Genomic DNA, 18,888 nt, shown 5'->3' with positions numbered 1-18,888 from the left:
TCTGCTTCTTTCTAACCCTAAAATGGTCTAAAAATAGATACCCACAACCTCTTACTTTACATTGACGTCAGTGTGACTGCAGGATAGGCAGGGGACAGTTGATCTTGAACTTCTCACATACCCCCAACTCACTTTCTGTGGATTGCACCTATACCATTTTTGTTAAGGATAAACAGTTCTCTCTCTCTCTCTCTCTCTCTCTCTCTCTCTCTCTCTCTCTGGTATGTGTGTGTGGGGTGTGTGTGTGTGTGTGTGTGTGTGTGTGTGTGGGGTGTGTGTGCGCGTGTGTGTGTGGGTGTAAGGATAAACAGTTCTCTCTCTCTCTCTCTCTCTCTCTCTCTCTCTCTCTCTCTCTGGCATATGTGTATGTGGTGTGTGTGTGTGTGTGTGTGTGTGTGTGTGTGAATGGTGTATGTGCACGTGTGTATGAGTGTGCAGTGGCTAGAATAGGACGCTGGGTGTCCTGATCTACCCCTTTCTGCCTTATTTCCTTGCGACTCAGTCTTTCCCTGACCTGGAGCTCACAGTTTTATCAGCTAGGCCAGCAAGCCCAGGAAACTGGGGTTATAGGGGTGCACAGTGACACCTGGCTTTTTACACAGGTCCTGGGGATCTGAACTCATTGGCACATGGGGCGGTGTGCTATAGGTATGCTGCTGGATCCCTATACTTGGGATCTGCATTTCTACCATACACATCCAGGCCTGAGTGTTCAATAATATTCAATCATCTTAACTTAGTAACTGGGATTTGGACATAATCTTGTCATGAAATCTACTGGGTACATACTCTACAAAGAGACCTGGGGCCAGCTAGCATTCATTGTCTACTCACCATGTGCCAGGATCCAGGATAAGAACTTTATACATTAGCTCAGGCTTTAGAACAATAGTATAAGGCAGTTTCTACCATCTCAGATTTACAGGTAAACCTGAGGCTCAGAGTTTAACTTGCCCAAGATCACAGAGTCTTAAGTTACAAGAAATGGAAGCATCTTTTCCCCAAGCCCACAGTCCATTCAGCTTCTACAATAAGAGCATATAAATCCAAATCTTTGTCTACTCAAGGTTAACAGATTCTAGATTATATTTTCAAGTCCAGGACTTGTTTGTCCACCTGCCTCCACATGCCAGTAAAGCCTAAACCTCTTCTATTCAATGTGGTTTCCTTAAAACTGGAGTTCATTGCACGTATCTTTTAGATAGTGATTTGATTGAAAGGGGTTAATAAGTAAAATAGTGCTGACAGAGTAGGGCAGAGGTGAAAACATAAGCTCTGATTCAGGGATTATAGAGACAAAGGTTTAGGTTTTGATTGCTTTACAGAGTGGCTAGATGAGGAGACTTTACTAGTGGGAAGTGATAGGTAACTCAAGTCACGTAGGCATGGAGTCACAGGCCCATGAAAGAGAACGGCAGAGGAAACATGACTTCCCACAGCAGAGTCCAAGGAGAGGGCAAGATAGGGGGCACAGGATGTGAATTAAGATGCCCCGATCATGTGAGTGGGTGGGTGGGGGTGTCTGGTATCAGAAGTACATGAGGAATGCTCATTTGAAAATGCAAGGTAGGGTACTGCTATAAAGCTACGAAAGAGAAACAGAATAGTCCAAGGGCTTTGAAAAGAGCATAGTAAGATTTAGTTTAGTTTTGTTTTGTTTAATAGGAGACTGGGGATGGAAGGCATAGGAAGGCATCTGCAAAATTCTGAGACAAGACTGAGGTATATTCCAGCAAGAAGAAGATGCTAAAGCATTCTCAATGTGCTGTATACTGTGCAGCTTGCTAAGTTTGTTATTATGAGAACACTTACAACCTGACAAAGACTCATCTGTGTAGGAAGAACTCATCCTTTAGTTCTGAAATGGGTTTGCTAAATAAATGCATAAATAATGAAGCTAATATCTTTCAAAACACTTTCTGGTGCCCTTAAGATCCCAGACCTCCTACAACATTTTAAAAGCGGGTGGGGATGGAGGAGTCCTAAATCTGAATTGAATCCAACAAACCATTCAGAGAAAAAGATTTTAAAGCCAAAATATCAAGACTGAGAACTGAGATGTGTATAGGCTGTAGATGGCCATGTTGGCTAAATCAATGGGCCTCTATAACTTTTCTCTTATGCCAGCTTGAGAGAATAAACAGTTTCAAAGTCCCTCCCTAGAAGCTTTTCACTGGATGAACTACTTTGCCCCCATTCAACTAGAACAAAGAAATCTGATTTCAGATTATGATTTGCTTAACTGTATTGACAAGTTCCATCCATACTTTATGTTTTTTTAAGTCAAAATATTTAAGAGTGAATTTTTCTTTAAGGAAGAATAGAAAATATTTTTGACTTTTACTATAGGCACTTAAGGATTCCAAAATTTGGCAAAGTCACAAAAGTTGCTTAACCATTAGAGCTGTTCACACAGAGCACCTGCTAACCTTCCAGGTCTGGGCATGAAATGGGCGGGGCCTTGAGGCCAGCCTGCATTGCAAGGGTAGGGCTTAAAGACAAGGGGCTGTAACTGGTCCCTAGACTTCAGAACACAGGGCAACAAACTAGCCGCTACCTTCAGATCCTCAGATCTTTTACTGGACAAGCAAGGGAAGGCTATCAAAGCACTGGGAACATACTCTATATTTTAAAGGGATTTTGTATAAAATCTTAAGAAATGAAGCCCTTAAAATTTGCTATCAAACAGAACTCCTCTAAGAGAAATGGAACACATTAAATAACTATGACAGTTTTCCCATGAATAAATAAAACCATAAGTAAAATAAAACAGACTAGATGCTTACTAAACAAGAAAGTTTACCGAAAGCAGTAGTTTGCATTCCACAGCCCCCATGATGGTTGTAAATAATTGCTTGCTGCCTAGAGCTGTGTATTTTAAGAACAAAATGAGTGGAGGTTGAGTGTTCTGTAGTTATGATCTCTGAAGCAGCTTAACCAGATCATCTAGTTAACAACAGGGGAGAAAAAAAACTTTCGGTCTTGATTTATAAATCTCACCATGATCCATTTTTAAGCCTGTACTAAATTCATAGTTTAAGGAGCAATATAGTATTTAAGAGATGATTCCCAAGTCTTCGATTTTATAATCTAATAATTTTCTGATTTTGCTATTTAAGTAGCTCAGATTAAACAAATAAATGCCAAGTTCATATTTCATTTTCCTTCCCAGAGTTACTCTGGAAAACAAAAGGGGAATATATCCTGAGGAATCTTTCTGGGACAAGAACATACTAGTCAGAAGGATGTTTTAGAGAGTTGATTTTTTCTCTCTCTCTCTTAGCAGTGGTTAAATCTTGAGTGCTAGAGCCAGATCACTTTGAATCCAGTGGTCACCAGCAGCTGTACTGGAAAAATAACAGCCTCTGTGTCAAAACTTCTAGATTTGAAAATGAGTATAGGCAACACTGAGGGCTAAATATGCAAGTCTTGTCCCTGTCATAGATTTACAATGTAAATAGTAATAGTAAATAGTAATAGATTTACAATCTCTACTGATGTTATCGCGGCACTACTTTTGCATCATCTGCTTAAAATGGATAATTCTCTCCTGAAATAGTTATCTGCCATTAATGGATCGACTTTATAATAAAGGGAAAGTGGCTTGCTTTAGCTATAGTTAAGCCAGGGTGCCAAATTGTCATTTGTTTCCTTGGAGGATTCAGCAATTTTTCTGATGAAGTTGTGTACAAGTTACTATCACTTGGCGGTGTGTATTAAACCCTGGTAAGACCCATCCAATGGAAGGCTTTCTCCCTTGCAGTATGAGTCAGTGGTCACCATGAGATTTTTTTTTTCCATAAAGAGCAAAGCTAAACACGCTGAGGTCATTGCATCAAAGTGACTTTAGACTTTGTCACTTTCTAGGATGCAGCACTCAGTGCTAACTTCAGCTATTCAACATTCCCAAAATAAATGATTGAACAACCTTTCCCTTTTCTCTGCAAGTTGGATTTAAAAATTTTTTTTTATTAACTACATGATTAGAAGAAGCATTTCATTACAGCTTTAACATATTTAAGTAACACACTCCAGAGCAAGAGTACATCTCTTTCACAAGTGGCAAGTTGGATTTTATTCAACAGCAGGGAGAAGAGTGGGACCCTCCCCACATCACTCCAGGCTAAATAACATATTGTCCTGACGGTACTCTGCAATGAGACTTGGCAGTAAAGGGTGAAGCACTTTCAAAAAGAGACTGTTCCTGCCAGGCAGAAGGTTGTGTTTCTGACTGAATCCTGAAGTCAACTAGAAACACTCTTCAGGGCCATTCTTTTCTTCCCCACCAATGCACAAAACTGAAAGCTGTGATAACAGATACCTGGATCTCCAGACAGCTGGAACCCTTTCAAGGACTCTAATTTATGGCTTACAGTAAAGATTGGGCATTTTTGATTGATAGAGTTTGAAAAAAAATCACAGCTACTGAACAAAAGATTGATCACTGAGGTTAGCTGGTGGCTACTAGCTAGGGCAGGTGTTTACAGCCTTCCATCAAAAAAAAAAAAAAAAAAAAAAAAAAAAAAAGGATGGACCAGAGGCTGCATAATTCAGAAAGAAGTAAAGTTAACGTCTAGCTAGCTAGGGTAAACTTGAAGGTTGTTACTTAATACAACTTGTCAATCAATAAGCATAAGTCACCTTACCAAAATTAATTTTAGTAAGAACACGTTCTTTTAAACGTCTAGGACCATAAAGTCTGTTCACTATAAACAAACAAATGAACAAACAACAAACAAAAAACTGCCCCTTGGAAACTGCTTGCTTCCTAAGACGGGATGTGCCGAGCAAATCATAATCATTTCGCCTAGAGTAAACCCAGAAACTGTGGCGCAAAATAGCACTGGAAAATAGTGCTGCCAAAATATGACTAGGACATTCTGTAAGCTTCAGGAAAAATAAGCCAGAGTCTTCGTATTTCCTGCCTCATTCAAACCCCAATAAAAGTACCATCCAGAAATGACTAACACTCATTTATTCATACAGCCAAATTATCTAAGGATGCGGGTATTCTTCGCCACCGGCCCTATAACAGTACCTGGGTTTTTAATTTCTTCCAGCAAAGGTGCCTGAAGCAGACTCCTTCTCAGATTAAGTACTTAAGGCAAAGGCTGAAAAACTGCTTTTTAAAGTCAGCCTGAGACTTCGGCAGCTCTGATTCCTCTTATTCAGGCTCCCCAGGGCGGCTTTGGCCAGGCCTGTGGGAGCCGCTGAGACTTGCGATTTACGTGCTGCGAAGCAAGTTAGTCAGAGACACCCCCAGATCTACAGCCGCTGATGCGAAAGTGGCTCCAAGGCTAACCCTCTCCCCACGACTTTTTCCTCCCGGAGCAACTTTCAGCGCGGTGTACCGCGAACTCCTAATGGATCTGAAAGCGCATCTCTGGCTTGCCCGCCAACCCCAGGGAACCAGCGTACCGCAGCCCCCTCCCAGGCACACCAGGGGTCCCAGCTGAGACGCTGACCCGGCGGGAGACGCACATTGCAGGTACACGCGGACGCATGCAGGCACGGCTGTCTCCAGCTTCCCAGGATACCTTGTGAAAAAGGCACTCTTACCTTATACTTCATCTCGGCGGCGGTCAGATGAGCCTTCGTCCCACCCTAGTCACACAGCCTTAAACCCTGGCGTGTCCGCCCCTCCATCGAGCGCAGAGCCTGCTGGAAGTGAGAACCGTCGCCCCGCGCACTCGGCTGAGGCTCTGAGCTCACTGTATTGATTGAGGCAGGCAGATCACGGGCTTCATTTGCATACTTCCCTGCCATTGGCTGGAGGGGGAAGGTACTGACTCCGCCCCGTCCACCCCTGACTTTTGAAACACCCCGACCAGGAGCGGGTAATGTGATCATTTCTTTTCACGTTATCAAAAGGGTGGAAGAGAGAAACGGAAAGTGAGGAGACGGCCCAAACCATCCCACAAAATAAAACTTAAAAGAGGAGCCAGGCACATTCCTTTTGAGATCAACTTAAATTTTAAAGGATTCGAATTCACAAAGCAGACTGACAGTTGAGCTTCCCGTGACCTAGCAACTTGCTCATAAACCCATTTTATTTCAAAGCCCTTCACTTCACAATCTCGACATGAACAAAAGGTTTTCTGTCTCCAGGCCCCTTTTTACTAACCACCCCTGCTGATATCTCTCTCTGTGTCTCTCCTTCCTCCTCCCTTTTCTGTGACTGTTTGCTTTTTTTTGTTCCTTTCAATGTTCAAAGTACTTTGTAACGTCAGTCTGCAAGGAGCTGGGATACAATTCTCCTTCAGTGAAAAGGAACTCCAGAGCTGTGCTCCAGCTCCAGGGTTTCCCTGACCTCACTAAAGGGCCTCACAGAAAGGAGTGTCAGATATAGTCAGTGACCTTCGCGGGCGCTGCTTGGGATAAAAGGTTAGATGGGAGCCTATGCACGTCCTGTAGTGCACGCCTATACATTACTACTGTCCACCTCGCGCTCTTTTCTTTGAGGGCTGGCAACTGCCGGCTCCGGCTTTGACACTGGGACACTTTTTCCTTCTGACCTCTCCCAAAGATGACCCATTAACCCATTCACACTTATTATCCAGGGGAAACCCTACCGTTTGATAAGCCTACCTTTGATAAGTTAAAAGACCAGACTCTCTCTGGAAAAGCAGAGAATGAGATTTGTATAGAGGCTTTATTTCCAGATTTCTACGAAGAAAGACAGACATGCCTTTTCCTGGGCCTCAAGATAGAAACTTAGAGCATCCAGACAATAACTATTCCCCAAATGGGATGCGTTCCAGCCAGACTGCTCTACACGGCTGGAAAAATCAGTTCCTCCCCCATTTTCCCCCCTAAACTGGACTGGAATCAGTTTGCCAACTCCCCACCCCCTTGAACTAAAACTTTTTTTAATGATTTAAGCAAAAAGAACATGAGAGCAGCTGTCCCCCCAAGGTGGCTTCTGGATGTAAAGTTTACAGTTGAGTCCACAGTTGGCTGTGGCTCTGATTCCTTCCATGTGAAGTCCTGGTGAGGTTGGGTACCTGTTCAGATCTCCTCCAGGCTAGGACTTTCCCTCCTTGGGCCTCAAAGCAAAGGAGAGTGAGCCCCTGTGATTTGCAAAGTCTTTTTTTGGAGACACATTATGCATACAGCCTACTGCCTTGCAAGGATCTTCCTGACAGTCCTGCAGGCTCACCCCACTGATGTGAATTTGCAGGAAGTGCTTCTGGTGTCTGCCTAGATGTTATAGGAGGACAATGAGTCAAAGGCCTTTCCCTCTGTAAGATGAGTCTTGGACCTCTAGGAGATGGAGATAACATTCCTTTGACTGCTTAAGCAGCAAGGCTGAGTCCTCCCTCTTCCTTTGATGACTGTCAAGTATGCAAAACTATCCTGCTCCTTCTGAATGTTGCAAAAGAGTTTCCTGAAGACTGTGTGAGGCCTTTGTGAAATTTCATTCTCCAGCTAGAGAGATGGATTCCTATCAAATGACCCTCTTGCTTTGGAATCTTCACAAATTTCTTAACTTCTTGACTTTAGTGTCCGTAGGTATACAATTGAGAACATACTAAGCCCTACCTACTAGGATATGAGGAAGAGCAAATGAAATAATGTAATAATGCCTGTAGGAATTGAGGTATTAGGTACACTGTCAGACTTTAATAATGGCCACTTATTTTCCCAATGATTATCCTTTTAATATTACTATTAATCTTATTCTATTATTCTGACATCATTTAAAATATATTATTTACTACTTAAAAATATTTTATTTATTATTTTATTTTATGTGTATGAGTGTATTACTTGCATTGTAGGTCAGTGCACCTGTATTGTGCAATGGCTGTAGAGGTCAGAAGAGGGCATCAGATTCCCTGGAACTGGAGTTACAGACAGTTGTTAGCTGCCATCTGGGTGCTGGGAATCCAACCCCCCTCTTCTGCAAGAGCAGTCAGTGCTCTTAACTGCTGAGCCATGTCTCCAGCTCCTACTATTTTTATTTTATGTGTATGAGTATATTGCCATCATGTATGTAAGTACACTTGTGTCGTGCAATGCCTACAGCTGTCAGAAGAGGGCGTTGGATCCCCTGGAACTGTAGTTACAGATGCTGTTAGCTATGTGGGTGCTGGGAATTGAACCCAGGTCCTCTACAAGAGCAACCAGTGCTCTTAACCACTGAGCCACCTCTCCAGGCCTCTTATGACATCATTAATGCTACAAATTGAATATTTAGGTGTTATATCAGTAATAGCTATTACTGATGTTAAGCTGCTATTGACTTAGTGCATGTGGTAGGCGCTCATAAATAGGTGGAGGAATCCCTTCACTTATGTATTATCCTCACATAGGTAGCTTTCTATTTTAACAAGTATCACTTGAGCATATACTAGGTGCCTTTCCGGGGAGGAGGAGGAGGCTAGATGGATGTAGCCTAGATAAAATTCCTAACCTTGTGGAGCTTACAGTTTAACAGGAGTAGAAAAAATAATGGACTGAATTTCAGTGACGAGGCTATGAAGAAAATATTTATCAGGGAACATTTCTAGAGGAAAACAGCTCAGTGTGTGGGTGTTTTAGTTTCGATAGAGCAATCAGGGAAACTCCTCTAAGGAGGTGGTATTTAAGCATAATAACCCTAAGGATGCAACTACTCCCAGATCTGAGGAGAAAACATTCCAGATAGAGGTGACACATGGACAGGACCGAAGGAAACATGAGCTCTGCGTTAGGAACAGCAAACAGTGGCTGTGTGGGGTACACAGGACAGAGGGAGACGATGGGTTCACAGGGAGGTGGGAAGAAGCCAGGATTCTTCCGAGTGTGACAGGAAGCCACTGGTGGGTTTTGAGCAGAAAATCTATTTCCCTCTGTTTTTACCCATTTTTCAAACACTCAAGGACAGCAGGCTATTTACTAATATATTAAACTGTGGTCTTTATGCAACTTAAGTATTAAAGATACTAGTGGCTTTATTGGAATTATTTAGTATGTCCCCATCAAACCCTTTGGGGAAACACAAATTCTTTCAATGAATAGAGAAACAGCCCCTTCCTCATCTAAGGATGTTAAATCTAGACTACATAATTGAGTTATGCAGGAGACCTAGTATTGCCGTGGACCAGGGCAATACTAGGCTGGGCTGAGATTCTACCCCACACTCAGCAGCACTCTCTTTAGAAGCTATCTCCACTGGTAGCCTTGTCACCTCCCTGCTGTTTGCCTGCCTAGGCCCTAGCATATGCTGGAGCCAGGGAAATGGCACCTGGTGACATGCAAGTGATTGTAGTAGCCGCTGGACATTGGCAGGAACACAGATCATAATCAAGAGGATGCCAAAACTGTCCATAGCTCAGGAAGGACATATGTGGCTGCTGTGTTAGAGCGAAGGGCAAGGCCTCAGAATCAGAACCTGTGAGCTGGGACAGGAAGCAGCCTGGGAAAACATCCAGTCAACGCCCTCATAGATAGGACGAAGCTGCCACCCAAGATGTTGGGGCCCCTGGGTCAGGTCCCAGCAGCTTCAGTAATAATGACAATCTGTATGTTAAGTCTGTCTCCTGAATTTCCTCCTGATTAGTGCCACTGATTACTTTTCGTTTCCTTGCTTGAAATCTCTCTCTGTCTCAATCTAGCCTCAACTTTATTATATATTAAATTTCCGAAGGATAGAGCAGATGACATTAAGACCATGTTTCACAATCTTTGGAATTGGGACACCTTGATGTGGACTCTTAGAACTTACCCTCCCTTTCTGGCTTCTTCTCCCCTCCTCCCTCCCTCCCATCTACTGCTAGCCCCATTGGTGGACTCACCAATCCCAGGACAGGCTCCTGCTCTCCTGGTTTTGCACTGATGGGTCCCTCCTCAGAGAATGCTCTTTGTCTGCTGTCAGGCCTAGTTTAACACACTAATTCCTTTGTGTGTGCTTGTCCACAGTCCTGACCCTACCCACCTCGCCCTTTCAGAACTAATTCCTCCTTCCCTTGACTGTGCTCCATTGTACTTGGAACACAGATCTACTGAAGGGCTTTTCCATGTTTGAATGGTGATGATGTGCTGATGACTGTTTCTCCAGCTTTGGGGTGTGCTCCAGAACAAGGGGCTAGCTTGTTGATACCAGATGTCCCCTTATACCTTATAGGTGTTTAAGTCCTTGCTGTCTAAATAAGAAATATAATTCAGAGAACATACGTTTACCTCCACATTCAGCTTGGTGCCCAGGAAGAAAATAGAAAGACATGTTTGAGAAAAACATCCTGTTTACAGTTGTTAAAAACATTTTTTAAAAAAATGGGATGTACCTTTCCAGAATGCATACAAGACCTGCCACCAATTCTGCATCTACAAGTTTATAGCTTTTACATTTCCAAGTGGATGGGAATAAAAGACCCAAAGAATATCATTTCAAGACATGGAAATATATAATTCATATTTCTGTGTCTATACATAAAGTTTTATTGGCACACAACTATTCCTGCTCATTTATATTGTCTGTTGACCTACAAAGGGAGGGCTGAGTGGCTGCCCTGAACTGGTAAACCCCCCCAAACCAAAAAATCTAAAATACAATAAGAAAATAACATACTCAGGCATGATGACACATGCCTTTAATGGCAGTGGTCAGGGAGGCTGAGGCAGGAGGATCAGGAGTTCTAGGCTAGTCTTGGTAAACACAGTGAGTTCAAGGTCAGCATGGGTGAGAAGAGACCCTATCTTAAAACAAAATCCATGAAACAAAAAAGCAAACCCCATGAAAATAAAATAGAGAAAATAAAATAAAATAGTATTATCTGACCCTCCACCGAAAAAGTGCTGACTTATGTTCTAAATAGTACAAGGTACATCTGGCTCTGAATTCGGCTCCTTCTACATCTGGAGCAATCTAGTAGCTGAATGAATACCAGAGAAGAGAAATCAGGCTAAGTCTAAGCAAGGCGGTACACAGTAGGACTATGCTTTACCATTTCTAGTTTGATACAAGCTTTAAAAATCTCTATATAGCAAAATCACTTCAGAAGTAATCTATGAGGCCATTTCTCCATTATATTGCAAGTCTACCAAACCTCCCAAAGACAAGCACTGGGGGAGCTGTTCTTCAGTCCAGGGACCCTTGGTCAGAGGCCCAGCGCCAGGCCCTGGTAGGTGCCTCCACATGTTGTTTCACTGATCTGCTGTACCAGACCTGTGAGGTCGATTGCTCTTAGTGTATGTGTCAAACTTGGAGTGTAAAACTTGGAGAGTTTTACAGCTCACATAGCTGATCCACATATCCACATCTACACACATCTACATCCACATATATATCCATACATATATACACATGTAGACATATAAACACATCCATATGCATACAAATATATACACACAGAGACAAGCATTCACACATCTGCATGCACACACATGCACATATACACATAGATACATAGACACACACACACCTACATACACATACACACAGGTACACACATATACACACATACACACACATATACACATACAGTCCTATACACACACTCTGTTCACCCACACTTGCTACCTGAACACATCTTTCATTCTTTCCTCTTTCCTCTTTCGGATTATTTAAATTCCATCTTGCCCCAGTTTGCACCCTATCTCCTTCAGGAAGCTTTTCCTAGAAAAGTCTTTGTTGCTGCCACTCCCCCACCTGCTCCTATCCTCCACTGAGTCTCCATCACATATGGCTAAGGGCAGTGCTTCCCAATACAGCTTTCCTTAAGAAACCCTCATGACTGTTTGGCCCTCTTCTCTCTTCATGTAGGATTCAACAGACTCCTGTCCCCAACCCCTGCAAAGTACTGTAGCTACAACTAGCCTACTTCTTTCCCATTCACTCTCCCTCCATTAATATTTTGGCTATTTTGGCATGGGACAGTGGCTACCCAACCTTACCACCACCACTTTCCCATTCTCTCTCTCTCTCTCTCTCTCTCTCTCTCTCTCTCTCTCTCTCTCTCCTCTGTGTGTGCGTGTGTGTGTGTGTTAGCCATGGTGAACTAGGAATAAATTATATTTTCTGAAGGAGTTGGTAAGGAGATAGTTTTTAAAAAATTGTTTCTGCATATGGGGGGGTGCCACCCACTAAAAAGGTATGTTGATTCATGATCCCTGGTTAACTTTTGCTTTGATTCCTCCCTAACTTATGTCTTCTCACTCAATGATAAGCCACCCCAGGAGGGACTCTAAACTCCTTGGACTGGAAACAATCCCTCTAAGTCCTTGCATTATTGCATGATGTGGTGGGTCCCACACTGGAGTGACTTCGTGGAATCTCACTGCCCTTCACACTCAGCCAACCTCAAGCAACATGAAGCTGTGTAGTCCTTTAAAAGATCCACCCACTGCCTCTCCCAACCCTAGCTGCATTTTGTGTTCCATACATAATTCTTCGAGGTGACTTAATTCACCCAAGTATAGAATGTTAAGCTTGAGTGTCTTGGGGCATCTCAGTCCATGTATCATATAGTCTGCCAGTAAAGCATCTATAAATCTCAGCACAGCATTATAAGTGGAGAAATTCGTGGGCAGTATCAGGACTAGACTTTGAAAATTCTGCATACTGTGAAGTTTTCATATTTAGTGTAGTTGTAACTTTAGAATGCTTGATTACCACCTTTTCTCTCCCCAAAGAACTAATGAACATTGACAGCTTAAATTACATGTTAAGTGAATTCACTCAGTGCTCATGAAACATGACAAGCAATTGTGGGTCTCCACTAGCACTTAGTTGAGAGAATCGACTAAGAGGTGACTCTGTAAGGAAAAAACAGAGACACAAGATTTATATTTATTGATTCCATAAACATGTGAAGGTTCACACTTCCTTAGTTTACATGTGGCTAGTTGGAACAAGTGCAGGCTCCCTGGTGAGGATGGGCTCCTGTTTTCTCTAACGGTGAGGTGTTCTGCTTTTACATGCTTTACTTTGTCCAAACAAGCAACTTGTTCTATGAAACTTCCATGGGGATCTCTCCCGCTAGAAGAGATTGTGGGTTTTCACAAAGGTCATGGTGATCTGCCAAGACCAAATAAACAAGAATTCCATGACTGGACGGAGCATGGTCTTCTCTTCCTGAGGGCACTGCTCACCACAGTAACAGTGGTTCATAATATTTCTTTTTAAATTTTTATTTATTTATTTATTATTTTTATTTTGTGTGCATGAGTGTATTGACTACATGTATGTAAGTGCACCACGGTGTGTGCAATGCTGCCAGAGGCCAGAAGAGGGCGTTAGATCCCCTGGAACTGGAGTTAGCCGCCATGTGGGTGCTGGGAATCTAACCTCTGCAAGAGCAGCCAGCACTCTTTACCGCTGAGTCATCTCTCCAGCCCTCATAATATTTCTTAAAGGAGAAAGTCAGACAAACATTCATGCCTACTCCTTGCTAATCCTTGACATAATCTTACACTTGCAAACTACTTTATACGTTCTTCCATCTTTTTAAAATTTTATTTATTTGCATATATGTGTGCATGTGTGGGTGTATGTACTTGTTTGCATGTGTGGGTGCACATGTTGGGTGGATGCTTGTGAAGGCCAGAGGACAACCTTGGGTGTCATCTCCAAGAACCATGTATTTTATTTTTTAAATATTTATTTTTATTTTTGTTTCTCTGCATGCATCTGTGAATGCCATGTGTATGTGGGTGCCTGTGAGGGCCAGAAGAGGGTGTTGTATCCCCTGGAACTAGAATTACAGTTGTGAGCCACCGTGTAGGGTACTGGAAACCAAACCTAGGTCCTCTGGAAGAGCAGCCAGTGCTCTTAACAGCTGAAGCATCTCCCAACTCCCACCTTATTTTTGAGACAGGCTTTCTCACTAGGACCTGGGACTTGCCATTTTAGGTTGTGCTGGCTGGCCAGAAAGCCCCAGGATCCTCCTGTTCCTACCTGCCCAGCCTGCCCAGTGTTTGTCTCAGTGGAGTAAGTGGAATAGGCTGTGAACTCTAAGCCCTGCTCCTGGGTGGGGCTGGATATTCTGTTTTCAATGTACTTCTGAGCTTTGCCATCTCCAGGGCACAGGGGCTGATTAAGTTCACCTTTCATATCCAGCATCCAGTGTAACTCTAGGGGCAAATATTGGTAGTGATACAATACATGGAGCGGGTCAATTTGAAATCTGAAATGGCCACTTTCCTTGGGGTCAGCTATTTCTTTATGGATTGAAGATGCACCCCTCCCTCGAGCCCTAAAAAGCCCAGCTGTCCCAGCCCTCAGAGAAAAATTGTCAGTGTCCCCACATCACCAGTAAACACCTGCAGACCCTGATTCTGAGCCTCAGGGCTGTTTGGCTAGCCCAGTTCATTTGCCTGCTGGTGCTGATGAGGGAGAAGGAATCCCAGCCATGCAGGGCCTAGTGGAGGGGGCAGAAGGAGAAGAATGTGGGGGAGGGGGGCGGAGCACAGCATACAGTGCTTGGTTCCAGCCTAGCGTTTGAAGAGTTTGATTCATTTAAAAAAGCTTCAGCTATCAGCAATCTTTTATCTGCTAGAAGAATGCCTCCCCGGCATGGATCCAAGGCTTGGGCGGTGGCGGAGGCACCAGTGTCCACCCTCATCTTGCACAGCGGAGTGTGGACAGCACATTCCTTTCTGCCCACAGAAGCTGAGAAATAAGGGGCAGCTCCCTTCTTTATAGGAGAAGCCAAAAGGAGGCTGTGCTAATAAGCAGGCAGGCTCTAGATGTGCAGTTTTGCTCAGGCTCAGCACTGAGGTTTACTGAGTTAAGTATAAGGTCCTTTAATTTGCTGAAGTCTTGGTACTTTGTGATTTCAGACTTGAAGATGTAGACAAGGGGGTGTTACAAGAGTTTCCTTGAACTTCAATGCGTGCGGTTCTTGTGACTCATATTCTGAGCTGGAGCTTCACGTCTTAGAAAGGTTAGAAAGTAGTGACGAGAAACAAGGCTAAGGGCCCTGCTGACCTTGGATGGCAGAGGCCACAGCTCTTGACCTTCCATCCCCAAATGTCCCTCAGTGCCTCAGGGGGGTTGGTTCTAGGAACTCATAAGGGAACCATAGGTAATCAAATCTCTTGTATAAAATGTCCTAGCATGGGGCTGGAGAGATGGCTCAGTGGTTAAGCGCACTGACTGCTCTTGCAGAGGACCAGGGTTAGAGTCCCAGCACCCAGATGGCGGCTAACAACTGTCTGTAACTCCAGTTCCAGGGGCTCTAACGCTATCTTTTGATCTCTGCAGGCATTGCATGACACAGGTGCACTTACATACACGCAGACAATATACTCATACATATAAAAATAATAAATAAAATATTTCTCAAAATGCCCTAGGATGTGCACATCCTCCTGTATGCTTTAAATCACCGCTAGACAGCTCGTGCATTAAACACAGTGCAATGTAAATGCCATGTAAACAAGTAAAAACACCCGTGTATCTTCAATAGCCATGTAGTTTTTTTCTAAGCATTTCCAGTCCATAGTTGATTGAATGGAGAATGGGAACACCAGGCATGGAGCACTGCTGACTGTATTTTCAAAGTCATTACCTGCATACCACTTAGTTTTTAAAGTAAAAGTCCCTCCTCCAGACAAGCTCACCAAGGTACTCAACTCCCTAGCAATTTCATCTCTCCTCTGCTCCCTAACCTTCCACACCCTGCATAACTTCACATCTTCTTACCCTACATACAGACCCACAGCTCCTTGTTGAGAACACTGGCAGCTGGATGAGACTGGGAAGTTAGAAGATTGCAAATTTCAGAAAATTTAGAGGCTCCATCCCAGAATACAAAGGCTCCCCATAGGATCAGAGGCTGACTCCTTGGGCAGATTAATTTACCTTTTAGCAGATTCATGGGGTAAATGAAGAAGACACCACTTTGGGCCAATCCAGTGGGGCTTTACTGCCAAGTGATTTATGTAAATGCTTGAAAGTTTTTCGTTTTATAGACTATGAATACTTCCTCAAGCCTTCAAGTCTTCCCATTGTGATCAACTCTTCCTTGGTGCTGACCAAGCTCTGTGGCCAGAAAGAGAAAGAAGAGATCCTTCATCCTGGCCTCTCACCATATCCCCACACCCTTGTCTCTGTCCCCACCACCAAGAGCAATCCCAGCCAGCAACTCCAGTGCAATGCTAGTGTTTGCATTATAGGAGCAAGGAGATGAGAAAGGCTCATGTTCTTATGTTAACTATTTCAGCTGTCTTTTTACAGTGACGGAAAGCTGACTAAAACACATCACCACTACCACCACCACCTCCACCATCACCACCACCGCCACCACAGGTTCTGTTTCCCTGAAGAACTGTAACACATGTATGACATTGCCATGAACAACGTCTACCTCAAGCTACTCTGTTTCTAGTTTTGACACCACTGTCTCAGTCACCTCAGTTTCTAAGCCATGTCAACTCTTTCTTCTAATGGCATTCTTTTTATGTTGCTGCTGGTATTTTAAATTTTCATGCCTTACTGCAGTGTTGCCAGGGGGAGATGGAAAGACTGGTTGCCTTAGTCTGTTTTCTCTCTGTTCATTCATCCACTTGTGGATATTCCCAAACATCACGGGGGCCTGGTTGCTCAAGGGTTTCATTCCACTGTCCACAGTGATTTATCCAAGAATTTGACACGTGACTCTGAGAAAGTCAGTCTGAGGTCTTCTTTGAGATTTTGTAAATGAACACTGGGAAGAAAGATTCATTCATTCTCTCTCTTTCTCTTTCTGGATGACAAACTATACTTGGTAGTGAATACCTTTTTCTCTTTGTATTAAGTGTCTATAGGAAGAAACGACGAGCAAAGCCATTAAGAGTGGAAGGGTGTAGAGATCATGGTGCTTGTGATTCTAGACTCAGCCGTGTCAGACATGCATTGTAAGACAATCTAATTCATAAGGAGATGAGCACACTTTTCCCTAACCTAATTAGTCGAGCTTCTTTCATTTGGAACTACCGTATCTACCAGAAAGCATTCATCTAGAGAGCTAGGACAGCACCTTATTCATGTGAACTCCATGTGTCTTTCCTACATAAGATCTTAGAGATTAAAGGCACTCAGCCAGCATGTCGTGCTGAACTCCAAGCTGGGCCCTGGGGTACCAGATACATCATAACATTGTGTAATGGGAGAGGGAGAAGTGACAAAACTTCAGGGTGACAGTACTTCGAAGCATGGTGATACACAGGAGAAGAAGGGAAGGCAAGACATTAGTCTCTGTAGGTGCAGAGCAGTGTCTGTCCACCTGCAGATCTGCTGAGATGTCGGTATTACATTTCCTTACTGATCAATTTGTGCTTGTCAATTGCTGCGACATTTGAGATTTCATTTGCCCTTCCACCGATCTAATTGCCCAACATGACACGAGGTGCTGTGGGAGCTACAAAGATGAATACGACACAGACATTGCTCTTAATACCTGTTACAGTAGCAGCCATACTTCATGGAGATAAACTTGTGCTGGAGAAAAAAAAAATCGCACTGTCAAGTTATGTAAGTTTCTATTTTAAAATCATCTGGTTCTAATTTACTAACATCAATGCTTTCTAGCGAATGCCAAAATGCTACATTTGATTTATGGAAATACTTTAGCACGCTTTTCCATTGCACTCTTGTACAATATATTTACCGCCCTTTTGTTATGGTTAGAAAGATTATGGGCCTTAAAACAGCCTTCTTTATGAGCTTGCTGATATTTTATCATAAAACGTCATAATATGGAAGAGGAAGCTTAGTAAACAATAGTATTCGCTTAGGAGAGCATTCCACATGGTTTAGCTTAATTTTTAAAAAAAATTTAACAAAATGATCCAGCTGGAAAATGGATGTCTGGAAACTTCCATAATGCCAATTCACTTCTTTTTGAGGCAGACAGTACTTTTTTTGGAAGTGAGACAAGGGTGGGTGTTTAAATAGGAGTCATGCTATGCTACATTGCTGACCAACTGATGGTGTCAATGTCAAAGGATAAAGGTGGACAAGGGCCCAGACTTCCACCACACCACAGAGGGAGCTCAAGGAATGTTCCATGCAAACAGAATGAACATAGGAACATCTCAAATGGTGGTGTTAGTGTCTATGGCTCAGGAACACTCACAGGTTAGGAGGGCAGTCAGCATAAAACTTGACTCAGGCTAAGGGAGCCCTGAGACTGTTTGCCTGTCCCTGTCCTTGATGGCATATACTGCAGTGGCCTTTGGTTTCATGAAGAGGCAAAGGCATACCAGTCAGGCCCCAGAATGAAGCGTCTTCATTTTGTGGTGCTGAGGATTGAGCCCAGGGCTTTGTGCATGCTAGACAATCACTCTACCACTGAGCCACATCCTTACATGAGGAAATTATATATATGTATAAATATAATATACACATGTATAATATATACACATAATATATACATATATAATACATACATATAATATACACAAAATATATACATGCATAATATATTCATATTATATATTCACTTGCATATATAATATATACACATATACTACATATGCACACATAAGCAATACATATTCTTTTTTAGGTTCTGGGCTTTGAACCCAGAGCCTTGCACAGGCTAGGCAATGCTCTACCCCTGAGCTACATCCCTAGTGGGAATGAGTCCTTTTTCCACTCTTTGAGTCCAACCATATCACTTAGCATGGCAGTTTTTCACTGCCTCATGACACTGTACAGAAAAATCAATAAAGAGCATGAATATTTTCACCCAAGCCTCCCAGACACACGGTGGTTTAGGAGGAAGCCGGTCTTGAATTCTCGAAGTGTTGCTTGAGGCCAAGTGGGCTCAAAGTGCTCGCTTTGTTCCTGTCTTTGCAGGAAATGAGGTTTTCCACGTCTCTCTCTCTCTCTCTCTCTCTCTCTCTCTCTCTCTCTCTCTCTCACACACACACACACACACACACACACACAAAAAAAACTATATCTCTGCATACCCACCC

General features: G+C 43.1%; 1 protein-coding gene across 2 annotated transcripts in view; it reads right to left on the bottom strand.

Annotated features, from left to right (window-relative positions):
• Nucleotides 1-18,888, bottom strand: part of Nedd9 (neural precursor cell expressed, developmentally down-regulated 9) — a 200,780-nt gene that overhangs the window by 40,475 nt on the left and 141,417 nt on the right. The window contains exon 1 of one of the 2 annotated variants that reach the window (XM_008831617.2): nt 5,560-5,706. The exons of the other annotated variant lie outside the window; for it this stretch is intronic. Coding sequence (XP_008829839.1) covers nt 5,560-5,571 — 12 coding nt within the window. The 5' untranslated portion in view covers nt 5,572-5,706. Of the gene's footprint in view, nt 1-5,559; nt 5,707-18,888 lie in introns of those variants that run through there. 2 annotated transcript variants of the gene reach the window in all.

Source organism: Nannospalax galili, unplaced genomic scaffold (assembly GCF_000622305.1).
Source record: "Nannospalax galili isolate Female #2095 unplaced genomic scaffold, S.galili_v1.0 scaffold72, whole genome shotgun sequence".
Taxonomy (NCBI): Eukaryota; Metazoa; Chordata; class Mammalia; order Rodentia; family Spalacidae; genus Nannospalax; species Nannospalax galili.
The sequence above is the reverse complement of the archived record's forward strand: the minus strand, read 5'-3'. Positions and strand labels throughout refer to the sequence as shown.